Source organism: Tetrahymena thermophila (assembly GCF_000189635.1).
Source record: "Tetrahymena thermophila SB210 genomic scaffold scf_8254563, whole genome shotgun sequence".
In the NCBI taxonomy this organism is placed as follows: Eukaryota; Ciliophora; class Oligohymenophorea; order Hymenostomatida; family Tetrahymenidae; genus Tetrahymena; species Tetrahymena thermophila.
In genome coordinates, this window is record NW_002476334.1 from 123,275 (window position 1) to 148,165 (window position 24,891).

A 24,891-nucleotide genomic window follows, 5' to 3' on the forward strand; every position below is an offset into this window, starting at 1 on the left:
AAATATCAAATTAATAATAATTTGTTAGAAAATGATTTTGAGTTGAAGCAATTAATATTTATTTTTGTAACTTTTATATGTTTGTATGTATATAAGTTTGTATGTATATAAGTATGTAGTATGTATATAAGTTTGCACAAATATGAAAATTTTATATTAATTTTATATAATTAGGAAATAAGAAGGCTATGGAATGAAAAATATTTTATCTTTGTTTTAGATAAAATAGTTTTCTAGTTTTTTTAAAAATTAATTATTGTAGGTTGTTTAAAAAATATAGTGGTGATTAGGTACTTGTTTAAATTTTTTACAGTTTTTAATACTCGAAGATCATCTAAATTTTTCTTTAATACTTCCTTAATTTAGGTTAAATCTCCTTTTTATTTGATTAATAGTAAATTCATTTATAAAAATGAAAAAACAAATTCAATCAATCCATAACAGCTAATTTAAATGTTTAACATTAAGTAATATTGATCATTTATTCTTTGGAGATTTTAAAATCTTGTACTGAGATTTTGAAAATATTTCTTTTATTTTCTAAAAATCTAATGCAGTAACTTACGTAGTATTATCCTAGTCTATTTTACAACTTTAATCAATCTTAGAATCTAGAAATTCTGAGAATTAAGCTTACAATCCTTATATTTTTTCATTCTCTTATTATTCTTACAAAAAGCTGTCAAAGTTTTATTTTTGCTTTAAATTATTGAAAGTATTTTTAAATAAGTCTTTGTATTATTTATAAAGAAGGGCACCACTTTTATCGCTTTTTAAAAGGCAACTGTCCCTTTTTAGTTTTAAATATCTAAAAAATAATTTTCCGATTCTACAATATAATTAATTTTCTTATTTTTTGCTTGAAGTATGAGATTATTTTTCAGATGGAATAGATAATGATGAAGTTAAGGATTCCTAATTTTGGTTTTTTTTATTTTACTTTTTGTCAATTTTACATTTTTATTTAATCTTTTTATTTGAGCATCTTTAGCTTATTGAGCTATTAGATGAAATTAATTTATCTTTGTAGATGCTTTAAGTCAAAGGTTCAGAACTTTACCTCTTAAGAGAAGGAATTTCTTTATTTTAAATATTAAGGTTATTTCCAGAATAACACTTTATCATATTATCATCCCCAACAGATTATTAAGAAATATTCGAAATATTTTAACTAATGTGTGATATATCAATTTCTTGAGATAATAAATTGTCCAATATTTATTATTAGTTTGATTCTAATTAGCAAGGCTAAACGATTAAAGGTAGTTCTAAATTTAAATTGTGACTATCTTATTTTTATAGTTTAAATCCATTAAAATCGTGATGGAAATCATCTTCCCTGTCGCTTAAATCAATTTCAATGCTTTCTGCTTACTCCACAACTTAGTTTAGCATTAATAAATTCTATTCTTTTATCAAAAAGTTGTTGTCTTCAAATAAATTATTTTATTATTTTTGTTATATTTCTGATTTAAGATTTCTCATTTTTAAAGGACTGAATGTAAACAGATCAAAATCTTTATTTTCTTCGTATTATATAAATATTTTAGGCTAATCGCTCTCCTCTTTTTTTATTTATGATATAGCAGGGTTTTAGGAAATCTACTTTTTATATTATTGTTGATTATTATAGGTGATTGAAGAAGTTATTAGGTTAGTAGAACAATTTGATTCATCCATTCCTTAAATAGTATTTGGGTTAGAGCTTCCAAAAGTGGTAATCTTCTGTTATCCTGAAATTAATTTATAAAAAAAGTTAAGTATTTCATTAGTTTTTTTATTTTCTGATTGACATTCAGAGTTTATAATTTCATAACAAATGATTTATTTACCATCTTTATCTTAAAATTTGGTTTCTCGCTTTTATAACTTGGATCTTATATTTTCGATGGTGTTTGAAGTCATAGACTAAAAATGTTCAGTCTCAGTCAAATGATCTTATCCTAGAAAGTCAAATAGTCCTTAGGTGCAGATTTGGTAAGATCCAGTAGCTAGAGTTTCTTAACTCTCATGTATTTTTTAGAGCATCATTTTATTATTTAAGTTTTCAATTGATTCACTAATCATTTCTTTTATATTAAAAATTGTATTCAATTAATAGCAAATAAATAAATACAAAGATTAAACTGAATTGATATTATCAATTATTTGTTTCTTTAAAGAAAAAATTAAGAAATTTACTAAGTAACATTTAATTTAGAATAAGACCTTTCAAATTAGTTATCACCCTTTAAAAATACATGATTTTTTTCTCAGTGCAAATCTAAGGCGTCTCTATGAAATAAATTTACTTGAGACATCATATTTATTGTATTAGACACTGAGTTAAATTACTACAAACTACAAATTAATAAATATGCGTATCTGATCATAATTTCTTTGATATTTCATATCGTTTCTATTACAGCTAAGGAATAAAATAACTCCTTAAAATAAAATGAAAATGGAGCGAATATCATTCTATTTATTATCAATTAATAGAAAGTCTGCATAATAAAAAACAAAAACAAATTATTTAAATATTGAATGAGAAATATTAACTAAAAAAATTCTAAATTTTACTCTTTTTAAATAATTTAGATATTCTAATAAATAAAGCTTTTTTTTCAAGATTTAGATAATAATAAAAATTAGAATATTAATATCATTAAATTTAAATATATATATTTATATATAGCTCTTTTAAAGATTTAATAGATACTTTTTTCTTCTCAAAGGAATTTATTTTTTTATTTTCAGATGAAAAAAACCATGAAATGAATTTTTTTAAAGCAAAAGAAAATTTGCTTTTTGTTTACAAAATTATAAAATTAAGAAAATTTATATTTGATATAAAAATAAAAATGTACTTCTCTTGTGAATATATAAATGTATTCATATTTTAAGATAACCACTCATTCTAGGGTTTTTTGATTAGTGTCTACTACAAATTTATTCTTTTCATGTGTTACCATTTACCTTCAAAATTTTATTAATTTTTTGTCACCTTTAAATATAATAAAAGTAAATTAAAATTAGAGTATAAAAATAATTATGGGTATTAATTATTTTAACTAATAATAATTCTATTATTTTATAAAAATGTTTATATTTAGATATATTTTATTTTGCTTTATTATTTATTTGCTTATTTTATTTGATCTTGCATATGATAAAGTTTATGATGTTTACTTAAAAAAATGGCTATCTATAGAAAAATGAATTGAAAAAAATCTTTTAAATCAAAGATAATCGTATCATTTGATAAATAACTTTCTTTAATTTTATTATCATTTTTTATAAACTTACACTATATTTATTATTAAAACATTTTAAAAATATGAAAAATTTGAAATTTTCATTCAACCTTCAATTATTTTCATTTAAATTTTATTGGATGATAAATTTCAGAGCTAAGGAAAGCTTAACTTTATTTAGTTAATTTTTTATTTTATATTAATAATAAAATTTTTTAATTCTTAAATATTTTACATAAATAATTAAATTTTAAATTATAAACTAATTACTTTATGTATTGAATTTATTCATTTTAATTAAAACTAATTTTATAATTACTGTATAACCTTACTGATTTGGATATTGAATTTCAATATCTAAACCAAATACAAGAATGAAATAAAAAATACTAAGATATTTCTTATCATTTTTAGGTTAATACTATTAAATAAAATAAATAAAGGTATAAGTTAAATAGAGAAAAATATTTAATAAAATCATTTAAAATATCATATTTAATTGTATATAATGACTATTAATAATTATTTTTGAATTATGTTTATCAGTTTATGATTGACTTCAAATTTATTTTTATGATTAAATTTTCTAATTATTTTAACACATACAAATTTATCCTCTTAAAGTGTTTTTTGTCATTTTAAAAAAATTGTTAATAGAAATAAGCAGAAGGTTAAATTATGATATATTTAATTTTCAAATTGAATGGATATCTAATAAATTAGAGAGGATCGTTTATTTAAAATATATTAATTAATTAGTTTGTTTAATTTTTTTAGCTTAATAATTCATTTTCTTATTTTGATGTAGAAAATTATTTTAAAATATTTTTTAAGATGGTAAAAATATATTTTAGTTTTTTTTACTTTTTGCTTTTAAAATAATCCCACCAAAATAATAATTTAATATTTAATATTTATTTGATCAAAGAATAAATCTAGAAATTATATTTTTGGCGGCTTTAAATTCTTGTTAATTAGATGTAAATAGAAATAATTTTTGTGTAATTTAGCTTTTATTTAATTATCTTTCATTAAAAATCTTATTTACATTTTTTAGACTAGTATTTATAGTCTTTCATTTTTTTTGTTTATTTTATTTGGCTGAAAGAAGCAAATATTCTCAAGGATAAACATGTGTTATTTTTAATTTTTGTAAAATAGACAATTACTCATCAATTACATAGTATGATGCATATTAATAATCATACCGCTTAATTTATTTATCAAAGTCTAAAAACTACTTAAATACTAATTTTGTAGTACTTTATTTAATTCATTTGATTAGACGATTTAATTAATAAAAACATAGATTACAGTAATTAATAGAATCTATGGCATTTTGAATTAATTTTCTAGATATATAGTTTGTCTATCTATGCAAACAAGTTTTTATATTTAACTGAATCTTATACTTTGTTTCATAATTCGTATTATAACAAACACGAGGAAGAAAAATTGCTAAAAACTATAATTTAGTAAAATATTTTTAATCCTTTTGTTTAAATCTAGAAAAATGAAATAAATCTATTTTGTTTATTGAGTTGACTGGAAAAATGGAAAAATAAGGTTGGATAAAACAACCAATAACTTTATTGATTACTAATTAATTAATGATTAATTACGAACAAACATAAATAAAAATTAAATAATTATTGTGGTAAACATTTATTTTATAGTACATTTGCATTTTTAGTCCATTAATCTTTAAACAAAAATATTTATGGTTTTAATTTATAGTACAATCCATTTTCCAACTGCTGCATCATTTTTTTAGTAACTTACGCTGACTTCTGTATTCTTGCTAATCAATACTAAATATTTAATTTTTATTGATTGAAAAATATTTTTCTTGTTTTTTAAGCTATAATATGAAGGAAATGACATAAAATGAATTGAAAATAAATTAATACATATTTTTTTATTTTAAAAATGAGGATAAATTAAATCTAATAAAAAGTTGAAAATTTTAATTTTATATCTTTTCCAATTAAAAGTAAGTTGAATGTTTATTTTCAGCCATCAAAATGAAAATGCAAAGTTCATGGATTTTTAGAATTGATTTGATATATATTAATAATTAAATATCATACATCACTAACGTGTACTACTAATGATAAAATTCCTATCTAAATCAATCTATAATACTTCAAAATAAAAGTTTACCTTTTTTTCATTTAAAACCAGTCTTAAACAAATGAGTCCAGTTAAAGCGACATTTCATTCGTTTTTTATTAGATCTCTAAGTAATACTATAAATTTAATTACTATTTTGTATAGTTTCTTTTAATAACCTTAAAATACTGTTCAAAAACTCTTTTATGTATTATGAGTAAATGAATATTAATCAAATTCTTACTAGTTAAAAAATCAAACCATTCTGATGAGCGTTTATTTTTAAATTGCATTTTCAAAGTAAGTACTTGATTATAATAAATAAATTAAAATAAAATAAAGTAAACAATAAATTAGCATAAAGTTTTTGTAAATGCTTTCTGCAAATCAATCTTTTGAAAAGAATCCACAGATGGGTAACGATGACACCCATTAGTAATTTGCTAACAATGGACTAAAGCACTAACCTATACCTAAATCAAGTCTTTCAAATATTCCTGAAAGTTTGGCTGACCTTGACTAACCTTAGTAGCCTGGAAGCGGACCTTCTACAGTATTTCTTGATGCAAATGAGAAGAAACCCCTTACTAAGAGATAAAAATATTTTATTGGGTTAGCTGTTTTACTTGCTGTTGCAATGATTGGTGGTGGTCTTGCTGCTTATTTCATTATTTCATAGTAAACCAGTGGTCCTTAAGTCCCTTCTACTTATCCTTAATATCAAAATTAAATCAAGGTAAATTAATAAATTTTTTAAGAATATGAAATGAAAATTATATAATTATAAATTAAATAGATTGGTCAAGAATAAAATTTGGTCGAAATCATCCATGTACCTTAAAGTTAAAAGATCTACGAATATGTTTTAACCAACAATCAAGTCACTGCTTAGAGTGCTGATAAAAAATCTGAAACAAAATCAAATATTCGTCACAAATTTGGTCTTGTATGCTTGGATGTTACGGAATCATGTAAATTTATTTTTATTTATTTATTTGTTTATTAAAAAACATTTTTTAACTAATAGCTTTTGATATGCTTCTTTACTTCATCGAATCAAAACTTGTTGGAAACTTAGAAACTGAGTAATCAACTTTTAAAGGCTATCCTAGCGTAAAGGAATCTTAAAGAAGATTCTTAAAAAGCGAAGAGTAACCTACTCAAAATGAAAAATAAGAAGACCTTTAAAATGAATTTGGTTTCCTTACCTAAAAGGAAATTGATATCCTCAAATAACAAGGAATTTCTCCTGAACAATTCTACGCTTCTAGTTTACCTATTATCAGATTTACCATGCTCAAGAATGGTGCAATATCCTATGTTCAATAGCCTCTCAGAATAAGATATGATATTCATTAAATTTACTTAAATATTCTCGAATAAATTTCTCCCATTGTCCTTAAAGATTTCTACAACGTTTCTCAAGGTAAGAGATTACTCTCTAGCTCAAGTTTAAAAAATAAATAAAGAATTTTGAATAATGAGCTAGTTGAGCCTGCCTATGAAGCAAAAATATAAGACAACGGAATAGTTAATGCTTCAAAGCAATATGAAACTTTAAACCAAAGAAACGATAACAAAACCCGTACTCATTCTGACTACTCATAAGTCTCAAGTATTATGAATGGAGCTCTTTCTACCAGTCATGTTTCTTCTAAGTTCTCTATAGAAGATGAGTTAGTTGATGAAAATGACAATTCACAACCTCTATTCTCTAAATTATCTATGAACTCAAATTGCGTTATCAATTTCATTAGCCAAGAAGATATTATGGACAAAACCTTCTTAAAAACTCTCATTTAAGATTAAGAAAATATGAGTGTGTTAGAGATGACTTGGGATTAAGCTGTTGCTAACTATAATGAAGTTTTTAACTAATCTAAATAAACTTCCAGTATTGTTGATGAAGAATCTCATAATCTTAGAGTTTTGTAATAAGCCAAATCTTTTAGCTCTTCAATCACTAAGCCTATTTTTAGAAAGACTTACGCATCTATGGAATTCGGTGCTGATTTAAAATCAGAATGCTCAGATGCTGCAGTTTCAGGAGATATTTGTAACGTTGGATTATACAGCTACTTTAATGGAGATAGCATGAAAATTCTTGAAAAAAATACTACTATCAATATTTCTAAGGTCTTAAAAATTTATCAATATATTACTAATGTTCTTAATGATAAAGTTTTTGTTGTCTCTGACTAAATCTAAAAGAATATTGATGCCGTTTCTCTAGCTCTTGACGACATACTTAATAAGGTTGATTATACTATTAGCATTGACTAGAATCCTGTTTTGAGCTAATACAAGCAAATAGTTTAGGGAGATTCTTTAAACATTATTGCATAAATTAAGCAAATCGAATAATTGATCTAAGTAACTTTGAATTCAGTAAATTAACTTCTCTAAGATCCTTTGAATACTCTCACTAGTAGAACTTTTGCTTACCTCGAAGCCAAAAATCCTGCTTTGAAGTAATAAATAATGGAAATGTAGTAATTCTATAATGATAAATATACAAAAATCAAAAATTTTGTTGATTAAGCAAAGAAAAATGGAAGCGTAAGCTAAGCTATTAAGGATGAAGTTAAATTCCTTCTTGATCATCACACTTAAATAATAGCTGATGTTATTGAAAAGCCTGCTACTGAAGCTATGGATATTATTGAAAAAGCCATTCTTGACAATGCTGATAAAATATTCTAAAACTCTACTTTGATTGACTAATTCATCAACTAAAACATTAACTCCGTTATCTAGAATATTACAAACAATGCTAATCTTACTAATCTTAATTTACCATTAAATAACACAGCAGGATTTAATATCACAGATCAATTAAGCGCTATCCTTTCCCAGTTAAATGGAAATGGCTTAATCAAGCAAGCTGTTTCAGATGCAGTCAAATCTGTAGCTAATAATACTTAACTCATTAACTAGCTTAAAGATGGTTTGAAGTAAACCCTTGACACTACAAAGAATACTATTATTGCATAATTGGAATCTTTAAAAACAAATTCCACTGAAAGTGCAGAAGATTAATAAAAAATTGAAAATATCAAAGCTGAACTTAATAGCATAATTGGCTTTGGTTCTGAAGTTTACTAAGATGTTATGATGGTAAAAAAGAACATAACAGATTTATCTGAATAAATTAAAAACATCAAGGCTTCAGATGTCAAGAGAATTTCTATCGATTTAACAGTAAATCTATTAAATTTACCTGTTGACATGGCTTTAAAAATCAAAGATGATGCCCTTAAAACTGCTGATTAATTGAAAAATATTGGTATCAAGATTTACACTGATTTAATGACATGGAAAAATGACTTGCTTAATGATTCTAAAGTTCTTCTTTCACAAGCAAAAATTGTTTATTAAGATGTAATCTCTTTCCTTAACATTACTTCTTTCCCTGACGATGATCCTAAATCATATTAAAAACCCCTTTTAAATGATATTGAAGATACTATTTCTGGTGTAAGAACCTTAATGAACACCAAATTCAATAACATTACTAACAAGGTACAACAAATTAAGAACATACCAAACAAATTTAAATAATTCGTTGTTGATCTCAAAACTTTGTACTAAAGTACTCTCTCATTTGCTAACGAAATAAAGCTTACTATTGTTAATAACAACATTGACACAGGTCTTATCGGTTAGTATATTACTAAATTTATTTAAGGTACCAAGTAATAATCAGAATTAGTTGTATTGAATGCAGTTGATTAATAGGTCAATTAACCTGTAGCCTTGCAAGCATCCTCTGCTTTAACTGCTTAAGCAACTCAACTCTTAAGCAACGATCTTTTAGAGACCTACAGCTAAGTAGTTTCAGGATAGGAAGTTGATGTTAAAAAGATTTATAAGTAATTAATTACTTAGTTAATTGCTACTGCTGATTTCTAACAAAGCTTTTAATTCCCAAATATTAACATTCCTGTTTAATATTTATATGTTTATCCTACTCCAATCGGTATTGCTATTTAACTTAAGCTTTCAGCTAGCTGGAATACAGGCATTTAAATGAGTTTTACCTTCAAAAATGCTACTCTTGACCTTGTATCTACAGTCAATACTAAGGTTATAGTCACTGGTGACGTTTCTGCTTCTGTTTTAATAGCATAAGCTGGTGGTTATGCTTAAGGTACTTTCCTTGATACAAACATTACAGCAGGAGTATAATTGCAAATGCTTAATAACTATCATGGAAAATATTACTTTGATGGCTCATTTAGTCCTTTTGATGTAAAGGTAGGTGTTTATTACTAATATTACATGCCATAAGAAATACAAAACTGCGGAGGAGTTATAGAACCTTTGAATTAATCTGATTCAGTCAAAAAATCTGTTTAATCAGTTGACGTTGCAGCTCAAAATCCTACATGGAAATAAGTAGTTGCTAATAAAGTAAGTTAAGCCTTGAAATGTTTATAAGGTCTTAAAATATAGCCTGTTAGAAAAGACCTTTTTGATCCCTTCTAGTTAAAAGGTGAAACTTACTCAAAGCGTGTTGCTGAAGGAACCTTCTGATTTAAATTATAATTATCTGTTACAATAAATTATTTTATGAATAAATTTAGAGTATTTTTATATTAATTCTAACTTTTTTTATTTTAGATAGATTAAAATAAATTTCAAATTAAATTTTTATTAATTGTTGCAATGTTTTAATTTTTTTATTATAAAAAATTTTAATTGAGTTTAAAATATTTTATTTGCTTCACATTATCTTTTTCTCTCCATAAAGCAAAAATATTTCCAAGATTATAAAAACAATAAGAAAAATAAAGATGTACCATGTATCTCATTTTAATATCCCCATTAAAATTCACTGCAAGAATATTAGAAATGAATTTTATTTTTGAAAAATTAAATTTTTTTAGAGCAGATTTAGTGCGTTTCTTAAAATGAGATACATGGTATTTTAGCCAAAAATGGTAATATAATGTATGTAAGTTAATCTTAATAGATAATCTTTTTATAATAACTAACTTGAATCATATTTACAGGAGAAAAGCTTTATTTATAATATTCTATGAATACGCGATCTAAATATTATTCTTTTTATATTTGTGTTTTACACTTTTATGATATTTAAATCATAAAACTGTGTGGTCATTTAATTATATAATTAAATTACCACTGGTTTAAGCTAATTTTTGACTTTTCAAGCATTCTACTTAAAATAATCTATATTAAAAAGATTATATAATCAGCTGCTGTGTAACTTACATAAACCATTAAAGTTATTTTCTTCTAACTAAACCATAAAGAGAAAAATTATTTTATATTAAAATAAAAATTAAATTAAATTTTTCTTGCCATAAATGCCATATCAATATGTGAATTAAAAATTTTAAACATCTTTTTATCTTGTGTCAATCAGTCAATTTAATTAAAAGGGTAAAAATAGATTATTATTTTAATCTGAAAGAAATTTCAAAGATAATTTGACACTTGAATGCTGAATTTAAAAATAAGTATTAAGAGGACAGACTTAAATGCTATTATATTTTTAAAATCAAAACAAAATTTCTTTAAAAAAATCATTTGATTTGCATTCTTGAAAATAGTATTAATTCTTTTTAATAATGTAAGTTATAATTTTGTAAGAATTCCTTTTAAAATAAAAAAATGCATTTTTTAGTTAATACCATTGAGAATAAAAGTTGCTTAATTGTAATAGTTATGGGAATAATCAAACACTTTAACTTAAAGTATAATATGCATTATAAAATATACTATCATTTTTGGAAGTGTAACTGTAGATAGATATATAGATGAAGAAGAGTCTGATGATAAATTCACGAACGATATTTTCTTACTTATTTATATAACAATAGCTTGTAAATTAATCATTTCAAAGCAAGAACAGATTAATATCTGATTAAAAACTTAATATCATTCTAGCATGGCTAGATTTTTAAGTTTATATAAGTAAGAAATAATTTAAAAATATTATTTTATATTTAAATATGGAAAAATAAAAAAACTGACTTGCTTAAATGGAGTTTATTAATGTTTGGTAAAAATGAAGAATAAATAAATTAGAAAATAAATATAATTAAATACCTTGCATTTATTGCTCCAAAAGCCAAAATTTATATATATCCATTAAGTTATCAAAATTTAATTTGCTTTGATTTATGAATCCAGTAATGAGCTGAAATCTTAATTTTTCTGATAAATTTGTTTTGATTGTATTAAACGTGCTGATCTTATTTTAAAAATATAGTTATTTGAATGAAAAATAGTTTGTATTAAAAAGTCAGCTTAATTTTATTGGTGTTTCAATAAACACCATAAATTAATTATTAATATCAGTAGGAATAACTTTTAAATAGAAAAGTGAGGGATATCACCTAAAAGTTAATAAATTAAAAAAGAAAAATTAACAAAAAATCTTTTCCTTCTACACAAAAAAAGAAAAGAGAATAATATAAAATATACTTTTTTATCCATTCTAAAATGCTGTCGCATAATTAATCGTTCTAAAAGGAGTCTTAAAACTGCTCTCTTTCAAAGATACCTAATATCCCTGAATAGTAATGTATGACTACTCAGTTCAACATTCCTCGCCAATCTAAAGTTGAACTGGTCACTAACGAATAGAAAAGCTCATTCCCAGAAATTGAAGGTTAAATATTTCCCTTTATTTTTAACAATTATTTATTGTTTTACAATTTATCAATTAGATACTGAATAATGTTAATAAAAGAAGGGTCTAACAAAAAAATAAAAGATAATCATTTCATTATCTTTATTGCTTGTGATGTCAGGTATTTTAGCTGGTATAGTAGCATACAAAGTAATTACTGATAAAAATAACTCTCAAAGAGCTACTCCTCAGATCCCTGCTACTTATTCAAACTATGAATCTAAAATTATCGTAAATATAAATTTAATTAAAAATTAACTCATAACTTAAATTAAATAAAAAAGGCTGGCCAACAAAATAACTTAATTAAAATCATTCATGTCCCTCAAAGTTAAAGAATCTATGATTACGAGATAGTTAATAATAGAATTATCAAAAACATAGATAGTTCTAGCTAAGCCGCAACTCAATCCTCTTCTTACAGATTCGGTGTTGTTTGTCTTAATGTTAATGAAACAGGTACTTTTTTAATTTTAAATTAAAAAAAATAAATTATTATTTTATATTAGAATTCGATATGATCTTGTACTTTATAGAGTCTAAAATTCCTACTTCTTAAAATTCAACTCTTTTGTTTTAAGATTATCCTCCAGTTTAAAATAATTAAGATAATAACAGTACTTCAGAAAATGGTAAACCAAATACTGACAACGTTAATCACTTTGATTCTTCCAACTTAAATTAGTTGTCAAATTTAAGTCAATAAGAAATTTAGATTCTCAAGTCAAAGAATATTGATCCTTAAGATTTCTTAAAAAGCAATCTTCCAATTATCAGATTCTAAGTTTTAAAGGTATGTGATTCATATTTATTGATAAAAATTCAATATTTATCTTTTTTTTATTATTTTTTAGAGTGGCTAAATCAGTTCTATTTAAAAACCTCTTAATATGAGATATGATTTACAATAAATCATTTTGAATCTCTTAGAATAGATTTCACCTATTGTGCTTAAAGACTACTACAATCTTTATTAATCTACTAATGATGGTAATAAAAGAATGCTTAAGGCAAGAACTTAAAAATTCATTAAAAGAGTTTTGAATAACGAAAATGTACCTGTAAATTTGGAAGCATCTGTCACTTCTAATTTAGCTGGTTAGTTTAGCAAATCCTACAGTGATCTTTAAAATGATTAAGATACTCAACATTAGACTTCTTATAATTAAGTTAATAGTTTCTAAAATGGTGCTCTTGAATCCTCAGATGTTAAGTCGACTGTTAAACTTTCACCTAGCAAGGATGATTCTGATTAAAGCTAACAAATCTTCTAAGGTATGTAAGTCTAATCTTAAGGTTAAATTTCCTTTGTATCTCAATAAGACGAGGTAGATCCTTAATTTTTATAATAGCTTGAACAAGATTTTGAAGATATGCTCAAATACAATTTATCTTGGGAACAGGCTCAAGAATTGTAAAATAAAGTATAGAAATTTGAAAACTAAAATGACATAACTTCTAATGCAGGTAAAATTATTAATTTTAATCCTTTTGAATTCAAATCTTATTTATTTACAAATTTTTCACAATAGGGAGATTACTATAATCATAGCCTTCAAACTAAAAAGTTGTTGGCAAGGCTATTTAATCTAATATTTTTAAAAATTAATTTGCATCAATCGATTTGTAATCTGATTATTATTCTGAATGCGATTAGAATTCTACTGTACAATAAATCAATTGTTATTCTGGATTCATTGGAAAATTCTAAGGAAAATCTTAATAACTTTAACAATAAAACATATCTTAAACCTATTCAAATGGAAGTATTGATAAAAGAGTTTAATAACTCAACTACGTCAAAAACAATGTCTACAATTTGATGGGAAATGTAACTCAGCAAGTCTCAAATCAAGTCTAGGCTGCTATTGATCTCATCAATTCTCTAATCTCCAGAAGTTCATCTTTCTAAAATAATGTCATCCAGAATTTGTCTAATATAACAAATTAAAACATTTAAATCTTAAACAATACTATGAATGGATTTAACGCATTCACTTACAATGTAATTAAGCCTTTTTCATAACTAAATTTAAATATTTATTTTTTTAAATAAAATTATAGTACTCTGTTAGTGTAATTAATGCAACTTCTTCTTTCGTTAAAAAGTATAATGATAGCTTATTGTCTTAATATCCCGCCTATGTAAATCTTGTCAATATCACCTTTAACAATACAGTTATTGAGTTTGACTCTCGCATAGCAAAACTTAGATCTCTCATCAATAATATCATTTAAAATAACCTCACTATTTCAAAAAACACTTATAATGCGTTAAAAAATATCACAGACAATGAATACCTTTATTTTAGTATAGCTTTCAATTAATCTTAATACTGGTAACCTGGCTACATCTGCAGTTTAGCATAATAGACTTTGAATGTTACTAACTTTATTTAATAAAATTCTAATATGGATATCTACAATTAATCAGTGGCTAACTATACCCCTATATGGTCTCAAATAAGAACTAATGTAACAAATGGTACTTCCACAAAATTGTAAATTAATCTTTATAATAACTTTGCTGCTGTGCTTGCTAGCGCATACGTTAAAAGCGGTCCAAGTGTATATTTAACTTATCCAGTCACAGTTTTCTCAAATCAAGCTTAATTTTAAAGTAGTCCATTTGCAATATTTTATACTACTAGCTCAAATTAATATGCTTAAGGAGGAATAGACGATTCTGCATTAGTAGATACAATTCATTAATCTGAGCAAGCAAGTGATCTCGATAATCAAGTCGCCTAGTTGTAATAGCTATTTGATACTCCTATCGATTTCAGGAGTACTTATTAAAGCTTTTTAAATGACTTTTACTAACTTCTTAAAAATTTCACTAATGATGAGTCTGCTGCATAGCCACAATATTAGAACTATATATTAGATTGGATGACATAAGGCTATAATTATAGTTTCAGCTTACCTAAATTACTCTAAGAAGCTAATTTGAATGTAATTAGCTCTCTTAATTAAACTATTCCAATAGTTTAAAATGAATATGACTAGTAAACTGCAATTCTAAATAATACTTCTTCTTAAATACTATCATAAATTGGTAGCATCTATAATACAGTAACTGCATTTTTAAGTAATACTACTTATCCTGATAATGATCCTCTTAACAATCAAGTAAATATGAATAATAATATTAATATTTTTATAATTGTTTATTTATTAAAAAAAGACTCCACCAAATGACACTCAATTCAACAATACAGTTTTCGGAATAACAAATGATTACTTGGCTTAATAACTTAATCAACTATCAAATTTATTACCTCAATTACATACAGTTGTTGATAACCTTACAAATTATGGCCCACAAATTTAGTCAATAGTTAACAATATGACATCTTTCTTGTAAGGCTATAAGATTCAACTACCTTAGATCCCCTAAGCTATATTTACTCCAACATTTTAAACTGTTTTCAAAACCCTTATTTCAAATTATGTTAGTGGGTTTTCAATTGACGCAAATAGAGCTTTGAATAACTTGAACTTAAATACATCAAATATAGCTAATATACAACAATTCTATAGCAGAGTAATTTAAATTTTTAAACATAGCTTTTACTTAATTCTAAAATATTAATTTCTAATAAACTAGCTTAATTCTTTTGTAAGTACTGATATGCAGAGTACCTTTGCCTAATCTATACTTTAGTAGTAGTCTAGCATGTCTTAACTATATTTTACAACAATAGCAAATATACAAAATTAGAAACCAGTTTCTACAAACAAAACTAGTTTTGGAAATCTTTAAACTATTAACAATCCTTATTAAAAAAATTTAATAAGCTAAAATTATACTTATGTCTATCCTTGTCCCTTAGGTTATAGCATAAAATTAAGTCTTTAAGTCAATTGGACAACAGGCATATAAACATTTTTAACAACTTAAGATGATATTCTCTCCTTTAAAACATAATCCAATATTAATATATAAACTATGGGAACTTTCTCAGCTTTATTTGCTATTGTAGAAATTGGAGGTTATGCTCAAGGTAATTTCCTTAATGCAACACTTAACTCTAGTATAAATGCTAATGTCACTAATGTAAAGATATTTATTTATTTTGAAAATAACAATTTAACTAATCGATTATTTATTTTAATAAATAGAATTCTGGTTAAAATAATTTAACTGCATAATATGGAGCCACTAATATTCAGATTGAATAATACATTACTATTTACATTCAAAAATATATTACAATCTGCCAAAAGAGCTCTAAATATTATGATGATGACGATGATGACTATTATAATAACTCTTCATACAAATCATCTGTTGCCTCTACTCTATTTTCTGATGCTAATTACTTTTGTGGAAAAGTATCAAAGCAAAAATGCAAAACAACTGTACAGACAGTAGCAGTACAAATAGACTTATTAGACCCTATCAATTTTTATGGTAAGGCTTATAATAAGACTTTAATTAACCAAAGTTATTGAAACTAAAAAAGCTATAATATTCTGTTATATTACATACTATTAAAACATATTTTGTTTGTTAAATAAATTTTACTTAAAATAAACCACTTTTTTACATGATCCTTCGCTAATAATTTAATAGCAAAATTTATTAATAATTTTAAAACTTTTAAAAAATTATTAAGTCAGATAAACTTAATAATTTTAAATTTATCTTTAAAGTTATATGTTGATTAGTTGAAGTCTTTAAATATTTTGTTAACTATTTATGAATTAGTTTAAATTTATTTTCAAAAGTCTAAAATTAATTAATAATTTTTTATAAAAAATTTTAAAAATAAAATTTAATGTAATAATTATTTTATTATGATTCTATTTCTCTCGAATAATTATTTCTTGAGTGAGAAATATACAAAAAATTCTGTTCATGGGACAGTACTGTATATAATTTTATAGGAATAGGGAATTGTGGTAATTATTTTTCAATTTTTAGAATTTCATCATACATAAATGAAAGAAAAATATTTAACTAATTTAAACCTGAATGGAAAAGTAAAGATGTTTTATTTAATTCAAAAAACTATGAATTAATGATTTAAAAAGGAGGATTATTACTGCTATTGTAAAAAAAGAAAACATAAATCAAAAGAAGAATAAATTAATATTATTTACTAATTTTAAGAAGTTTTTAAACAAATTTCTAAAGATCAGATATTACGAAATAGTTTAATATAATAAAAGAATATCAATTAAAAATATAATTTAGATTTGTTAACTAATTAATTATATGTTATTAATTTTATGATTATGATTATAAAGATAATTAAGTTATCAAATTTTGATATAATATTTTAAGTAAATTTATTTTAAAATTGTATATAAATTTTTATTTTTTAACATTTTGTATTTTTTATGATAAATAGATTAATTCCTATTTTTGAAAAAAATTAATTATAAAGAGATTTTTATAACCTTTTTTAAAGTTAAGAAAAATGAAGATTTTGTGATTATTAGTATTTATTAATGTATGATAATCAATTACCTAATAATCAATTAAATATCATAAATAAAAATCCAAAGTTAATAATCAAAACATAAATTGATTCAAGCATATCCAGTAGATATTTTATTACTAAAAAATGTATGTATTCTTACAATAAAATAATATTTTCTAGCCAATAAATACACATATATACATCATTAAATAATTATAAAATATATAAAAATCTTTAATCTTCATTAATGAGATCAGTAAAAATATAATAATATCATTTACTGACCTTTTTCTCAGTATATTTACTAATTAAAACAAATTCATATAATTTTTTTTACAGTCAGTCAAAACTATATTCACAGATTATCAGGTTATGAATTTCATCAAATGATTACATAAAATTTCAAAGGAAGTTTATAATTTCTTATTACTTGATATTAAATTAATATAATAAGGCCACTTTCACAAAAATCCATAAATTTATTTATAATTAGGTCATTTAGAAACTTTTTATATTATAAAAAACATTTTTTTGGGAAAATTAGATAAAAAGCAATCAACAAAAGAAAAAAAGTTAAATGGTAAAAGAAAATTTAATTTATTAGTTATTTACTTTATTTTTATGTTTGTCATTTAAGAAAGATTTTTATAAATTAAATATTGTAAAGTATTTTAAGAATTTTTCTATTAATTAAATTTGAAGTTACTAAGATGTTAAAAATTCATCTTAAAATCAACTAATCAAATTAATTGAAATAAAAATATGTATGTAGTTATCAATTTTTTTGATACTTTTGTTTAAAAATAGATAGATAGTTAGATAGATAGATAGATAGATAGAAATATTTTGTAGATAGTTTATTATTAATCATTTTCTTAGTTTTAATTTAATTTTTCAAAAATTAATCAAGTAAATTTTTCTAACGCAAGAGTTATTTATAAAGTCAAATTTTCTAAATTAATTAAATTTTGTGGCCTTTATTTGAATATTCTTTGAATACTTCAGCCAGTGATTTATGAAAAGATCTTAAAATAAATACCATAGAAACTGCTCATATTTAGCTGATTCAGTTTATATGATGTAGCAAATTTTCAATCAAAGAATAATTTATAAATAAATAAATAAAATAAACATTATCTCTAATCATAAAAAAAATCAAATTACTTTAGTATCTTTTCCTTGAAACTTTAGAATGCTGTAAGATAATTGCTCAATAAAAAAGGAGACTCTAAGCACTTCTTTTGATAAAATACCAACAATCACTGAGTAATAATATATGACTACCTAATATGAAATCCCTCGTTAATCCTAGACTGAAATAAATGCTATTTAATGTGACGAGCCTTCTAACAATTAATAATGTAATGATTGCTTTAAAAAAAAATATATATTAAAAATTTATTTTAATAATTTAGAAAACGAAGTCAAAGTGAAAACTAAATGTCTCACAAGAAATTAAATCATATTAGGTGGTATAGCTTTAGTGATCACAATATCTTTTCTATTAGCTTTTTTGATTCCTAAATCATCATCAACAGAAGATAATGTTAAAGCTAATAACATTCCTCGTATTCCTATTACTTATGCTACTTATTAATAAGATATTATGGTAAAATTAAGAAATATTTTTCCACTTTTTATTAATTTTATTTTTATCCAACAAATAAGGCTGGGTAACAAGATAATTTAATATAAATTATTAATGTACCAAATGCTTAAAGACAATACAATTATACTATAATTAATAATAAAACAATTATTAACTCAGATGGTACAACTTCAATAGTAAGTTTACCATCAGTCTATTCATTCAGTGTGGTTTGTGTGAGTGTTAATCAATCAGGTATTAAATAAATTTTCTTAAGAAATAATTAACTTCTATTTATAAAATAGAATTTGATATGATTCTCTATTTTACCCAATCAAAAATAACTGCGCTTAATAATATCTCTCAGATTTTCTAAGATTACCCTATAAACCAAGGAAGCAATTAATAAAAAACCACAGTCTAAAATGCTGATTATAGTGGTTTATTATTTGATCCAACAAATTTTAATTAATTACAAAATTTAAACTCCTAAGAAATTTAAATACTAAAGTCTTTAAATATTGACTCTTAGGATTTTTTAAACAGTAATTTACCAATTGTTAGATTTTAAATATTAAAGGTAAAAAAATTTAATCTTTTTCATAAAATTTACAGCAAAATTTTTTTTTATAATAAATTTTAGAATGGCTAAGTAGGTTCAATACAAAAACCTCTAAATATGAGATATGATTTATAGTAAATATTATTAAATGTTTTAGAATAAATTTCACCTAATGTTTAGAAGAGCTTTTATAATACCACTTCATATTTTAAAGAAGGAAATAAGAGAATGCTAAAGGGTCCTGTAAAAAATACTTCTAATAGATTTATGAATGCTTAAAATAATCAAACAGTTTTGGATGCAGTTGTATTATCTGATTTTGATGGTAAACTTAAGAAGAATTATGATAATTCTGATGCTAACGATAACACCTATTAAACTCATTATAATTAAAATCTCCTTTTTTAAAATGGCGCTCTTTCATAATCAAACGTTTCATCATAACTTTAGCTTTTTAGTAACTCTTAAAGCTTAAATTAAGATTTAAATGTATTTAGAAGTGCAGAAATTAATTCTTAAGGTCAAATTTAATTTTGGTCTTAATAGGATCAGGTAGAAAGTTAATTTTTATAACAGCTAATCTAAGATTAAGAAAAAATGCTAAAATTAAATTTAACTTGGTAGTAAGCTTATGATTTACAAAATAAAGTCTAGTAGTATGATAACAATAATGTATCTTCAAATACAGGTATAATATTAATTTTTAATACTTTCAATTAAATTTAAGCTTTAAAATAAATTTAAATATAGGACGACTTCTATAAAGTTAGTCATTGAATTAAAATATTATTGGCAAGGCTATTGACTCACCAATCTTTTAAAATTACTTTAGTTCTATTAATTTGCAATCTAATTTCTTTTCTGAGTGTGATAATGATTCTACTTTACAAAAAATTAATTGCCGTTCAGGATTTAAAGCAAAATTCTAAGATCAAATTTATTAGCTTTAATAACAAAATCTTTCATAAATATATTCAAATGTTACTATTGATAAAAAGGTCAAATAACTCAACTATTTAAAAAATAATGTCTATAATTTGATGGGAACTGTGACTTAAAAAGTCTCAAATCAAGTCTAGACAGCTATTGATCTTATTAACTCTCTTATCTCCAGAAGTTCAGCATTCTAAAATAATATTATTCAAAATTTGTCTAATACAGTTAATCAAAATATTTAAATCCTAAACAATACTATGAATCAGTTTAATGCTTTCACGTATAATGTAATTAAACTTTTTTAATCAAGAATTTCATAACTTTTATTTATTTTTTTTTTAAATAAAATAAAAGTACTCTGTAAGTGTAATTAATGCAACTTCTTCTTTCGTTAAAAAGTATAATGATAGCTTATTGTCTTAATACCCCGCCTATGTAAATCTTGTCAATATCACCTTTAACAATACAGTTATTGAGTTTGACTCTCGCATAGCAAAACTTAGATCTCTCATCAATAATATCATTTAAAATAACCTCACTATTTCAAAAAACACTTATAATGCGTTAAGAAATATCACAGACAATGAATACCTTTATTTTAGTATAGCTTTCAATTAATCTTAATACTGGTAACCTGGCTACATCTGCAGTTTAGCATAATAGACTTTGAATGTTACTAACTTTATTTAATAAAATTCTAATATGGATATCTATAATTAATCAGTGGCTAACTATACCCCTATATGGTCTCAAATAAGAACTAATGTAACAAATGGTACTTCCACAAAATTGTAAATTAATCTTTATAATAACTTTGCTGCTGTGCTTGCTAGCATGTATGTTAAAAGTGGTCCAAGTGTATATTTAACTTATCCAGTCACAGTTTTCTCAAATCAAGCTTAATTTTAAAGTAGTCCATTTGCAATATTTTATACTACTAGCTCAAATTAATATGCTTAAGGAGGAATAGACGATTCTGCATTAGTAGATACAATTCGTTAATCTGAGCAAGCAAGCGATCTCGATAATCAAGTTGCCTAGTTGTAAGCGCTATTTGATACTCCTATCGATTTCAGGAGTACTTATTAAAGCTTTTTAAATGATTTTTATTAACTTCTTAAAACTTTCACTGATGACGAGTCTGCTGTATAGCCACAATATTAGAACTATATATTAGATTGGATGACATAAGGGTATAATAAAAGTTTCAGCTTACCTAAATTACTCTAAGAAGCAAATTTAAATGTAATCGGTGCTCTTAATTAAACTATTCCAATAGTATAAAATGAGTATGACTAGTAGACAGCTATTATAGGTAGCACTTCTTCTTAAATTCTATCTCAAATTAGCAGCATCTATAATACAGTGAATGCATTTTTAAGTGATACAAACTATCCTGATAATGATCCTCTAAGCAATCAAGTAAAATAAAAATTAACATTAATATATTTATAATTTAAATTAATTAATTAATAAAGACACCACAAGAAGACACTAAGTTTAATAGTACGGTTTTTGGAATTACAAACGATTACTTAGCTTAATAAATAAATTAACTTGCAAATTTACTTCCTCAATTGCACACAGTCGTTGATAATCTAACAAACTATGGTCCATAAATTTCATTATTAATCAATGATATGAGAACTTACTTGCAAAACTATAAGATTCAACTACCTTAGATCCCCTAAGCAATATTTACTCCAACATTTCAAACTACATTCAAAACCCTTATTTCAAATTATGTTGCTGGGTTTTCTCTTGATGCAGATAGAGCTTTGAATAATTTGAAATTAGATACAACTGGTATAGCTAATATCCAACAATTTTATAGTAGAGTAAATAAATTAATTAATTAATATAACATAGATTTTGATTTAAAATGTAATTATTTATAAAATAGCTGAACTAATTTATAAGCACTGATATGTAAAGTAGTTTTACTAATAATTTGATGTAGTAATAAAATTAAATGATTCATAATTATAATTTAGCTTTAACTTAAATCTAAAGCTCAAAATCTAATTTAATTACTACAGATTAACTAACTTTTGGAAATAGTAAAACTTAACTTAATAATTATGAATCTAAATTACAAAGTATAAACTACACATATGTTTATCCAAGTCCTATTGGATTTAACTTAAAATTAAATCTTTAAGTAAACTGGACTTCTGGTATTTAGACTACCCTAACTACTTAAGCCAATAACATTTTATTTTAAACTTAATCTAATTTAAACTTGTAGGTTTAAGGATATTTTTCTGCTTTATTCGGTATTGTAGAAGTAGGAGCTTACATAAACGGTTCATTTTTGAGCGCTTAATTTAACTCTACAATCAACACAAACATGACTGATGTAAGATTTAATTATATTTATTTAAATTATTTACTTATTCAAATTAACAAAAAGAATACTGGAACTAATAGTCTTTTAGCTTAGTATGACTCTTCAAAAATATAAATTTAAGGTTATAGCACTCAATATATTCCTTAAATAGTTTCATCTTGTACTAATAACGCAAATATTGGAAATAATAATGGGATTAAGTCTACAGTATTATCAGCACTATACACCAATAGCTCAAATGTTGTTGGTAAAATACCTCATCAACAATGTTAAACCTAAGTATAAGCATCAATTATTTAATCGAGCATTTTCAATTAAATAAATTAAGATAGAAAACCTTAAAATTAAATTATCATTAATTAAAATTATTGATTTTATAATATTAAATTTATATTAGAAATAATTTTAGAATATTATTTATATAGAAATAATTACCAATTAAATTGATTATTACAGTATAATTGAATTATATTTATATTTTTTGTTTTACATATTATGAATTTTATATTAGTTTACTATTTAAAAAAATACTTATATTATTTTATAGTAAAAGTAAAAATCTTTAAAAAATACTTTTTATTTACTTTAAATACTTATAAATTAATTAAAATAAACATAAATAAAAATTTTATCAAAATCATTTTTTTTTTATAAATTAACAATATAATTTTATATACCTTATCTAAAATTTTTTGAGATAAATACATTAAATATAAGAGAGTTTGCTAACTATAATTTTTTTTAGGAACATCTATTTTGAGAAAATTTTAAATAATTTTTTTTATTTTAAGATTTTTTAACAAATAAGATGAAAATGAAATGTAATTAAAATTTTATTTTGTTTCATTATTAAAGATTTGATTTAAGCTATTTAATTTTAATTGAAAAGCTGCGTTGGTCTAGTGGCAGGATTATTGCCTTCCAAGCAATCGGCTCGGGTTCGATTCCCGGACGCAGCATTTTTTAAAAATTGATATAAAAATATTTGATTTCAATTTAATATTTATTCAGTTCTTAGGTTTGTTGACTTTTATAATCATTCATTTTAAATTTTTATTTATTTTTTAAATATAAATCTCAATTTTATTATCAATTAAATAAAGGATCAACATTTCAAAATTAATAAATGTGTGGTATTATATAATCTTTAGAATAAGAATTATTAATTTGCCATTTGAAGAATATAATTAAATATTCTAATTATTTATAATAAAATTTTTTACTTTAGTTATATGATAAGATTATATGCAAATTCAACTTATTTGATTGGCTTTTTTATAATATTTTTACACTTATATGTCTTAAGAAAAATTTAATAATTTTGTTTAAGCTTTTGTAAGAGAATAACAAAAATATTATCAAGCAGCGTTGGTCTAATGGTAAGATAATTGCCTTCCAAGCAATAGACTCGGGTTCGATTCCCGGACGTTGCATTTTTATTTGATATTAAATTACTGTTTTATTTGTTATCCATTTTAATAAAAAATGAGTGGAACCTGAAAGCAGTTAAATTTAAATATTTTAAAATAAAAAACTGATCATTTATTAACTTAATAAATTAATAATTATGGGCATAAATTTAACTTTTACTCATTTAATTAAGTGCTCATACAGAAAAAATCTATGATATTTAAATAGCTACATTAATCTAGTGGTATGATAATTGCCTCCCACGCAATAAGCTCGGGTTCGATTCCCGAATGTAGCATCCATTCTTAATTTTTATAGTATAATCAGTATAAAATTTAATTGTTTTTATTGAAATACAAACATCAATATATGATTCAACCTCACTAATTAAATTATTCAAAATTTTGAAATAAATACTATTTAATTTTAAATAAAAATTAATACAAATTACAAAGTTATTTGATGCATTTTTTGTTTAAAGTTTAAAATATTTAATAATTTTAGCTCTTTTTATTTTCGAGATTGTTTTTATTTTAAATTATAAAGTAATTAGAAAACTGAAATAAAGATATTTTGCTTTCATAAATCTGTTCTGATACTA

At 23.2% G+C, this 24,891-nt stretch overlaps 5 protein-coding genes across 5 annotated transcripts; 2 read left to right on the forward strand and 3 right to left on the reverse strand. All coding sequences in view use genetic code 6, as the record gives it.

Moving 5' to 3' along the window:
* Positions 1 to 477: 477 nt before the first annotated feature.
* TTHERM_00600000 (hypothetical protein) lies at positions 478 to 2,109 on the reverse strand (the record flags this gene model as incomplete). The annotated part of the gene is made up of 2 exons (XM_001032474.2): positions 1,833 to 2,109; positions 478 to 1,733 (listed from the first exon to the last, which is right to left on the reverse strand). The coding sequence occupies exons 1-2, from the start codon at positions 2,065 to 2,067 to the stop codon at positions 478 to 480; spliced, it is 1,491 nt and encodes a 496-aa protein (XP_001032474.2). The 5' UTR covers positions 2,068 to 2,109.
* Positions 2,110 to 4,998: 2,889 nt separating this feature from the next.
* Positions 4,999 to 5,328, reverse strand: TTHERM_000600018 (transmembrane protein, putative; the record flags this gene model as incomplete). The annotated part of the gene is made up of 1 exon (XM_012798759.1): positions 4,999 to 5,328. One exon carries the CDS (start codon positions 5,326 to 5,328, stop codon positions 4,999 to 5,001), a length of 330 nt encoding a protein of 109 aa, XP_012654213.1.
* Positions 5,329 to 8,179: 2,851 nt separating this feature from the next.
* On the reverse strand, positions 8,180 to 8,992 carry TTHERM_000600019 (transmembrane protein, putative; the record flags this gene model as incomplete). Its single annotated transcript, XM_012798760.1, has 1 exon — positions 8,180 to 8,992. One exon carries the CDS (start codon positions 8,990 to 8,992, stop codon positions 8,180 to 8,182), a length of 813 nt encoding a protein of 270 aa, XP_012654214.1.
* Positions 8,993 to 11,822: 2,830 nt separating this feature from the next.
* Positions 11,823 to 16,470, forward strand: TTHERM_00600020 (transmembrane protein, putative; the record flags this gene model as incomplete). The annotated part of the gene is made up of 10 exons (XM_001032476.1): positions 11,823 to 11,991; positions 12,050 to 12,243; positions 12,297 to 12,471; positions 12,522 to 12,805; positions 12,867 to 13,479; positions 13,545 to 14,017; positions 14,077 to 15,144; positions 15,200 to 15,559; positions 15,623 to 16,072; positions 16,138 to 16,470. The coding sequence occupies 10 exons, from the start codon at positions 11,823 to 11,825 to the stop codon at positions 16,468 to 16,470; spliced, it is 4,119 nt and encodes a 1,372-aa protein (XP_001032476.1).
* Positions 16,471 to 18,720: 2,250 nt separating this feature from the next.
* On the forward strand, positions 18,721 to 23,252 carry TTHERM_00600030 (transmembrane protein, putative; the record flags this gene model as incomplete). The annotated part of the gene is made up of 9 exons (XM_001032477.2): positions 18,721 to 19,053; positions 19,113 to 19,287; positions 19,338 to 19,612; positions 19,676 to 20,282; positions 20,345 to 20,817; positions 20,885 to 21,952; positions 22,009 to 22,368; positions 22,434 to 22,889; positions 22,944 to 23,252. The coding sequence occupies 9 exons, from the start codon at positions 18,721 to 18,723 to the stop codon at positions 23,250 to 23,252; spliced, it is 4,056 nt and encodes a 1,351-aa protein (XP_001032477.2).
* Positions 23,253 to 24,891: the final 1,639 nt, after the last annotated feature.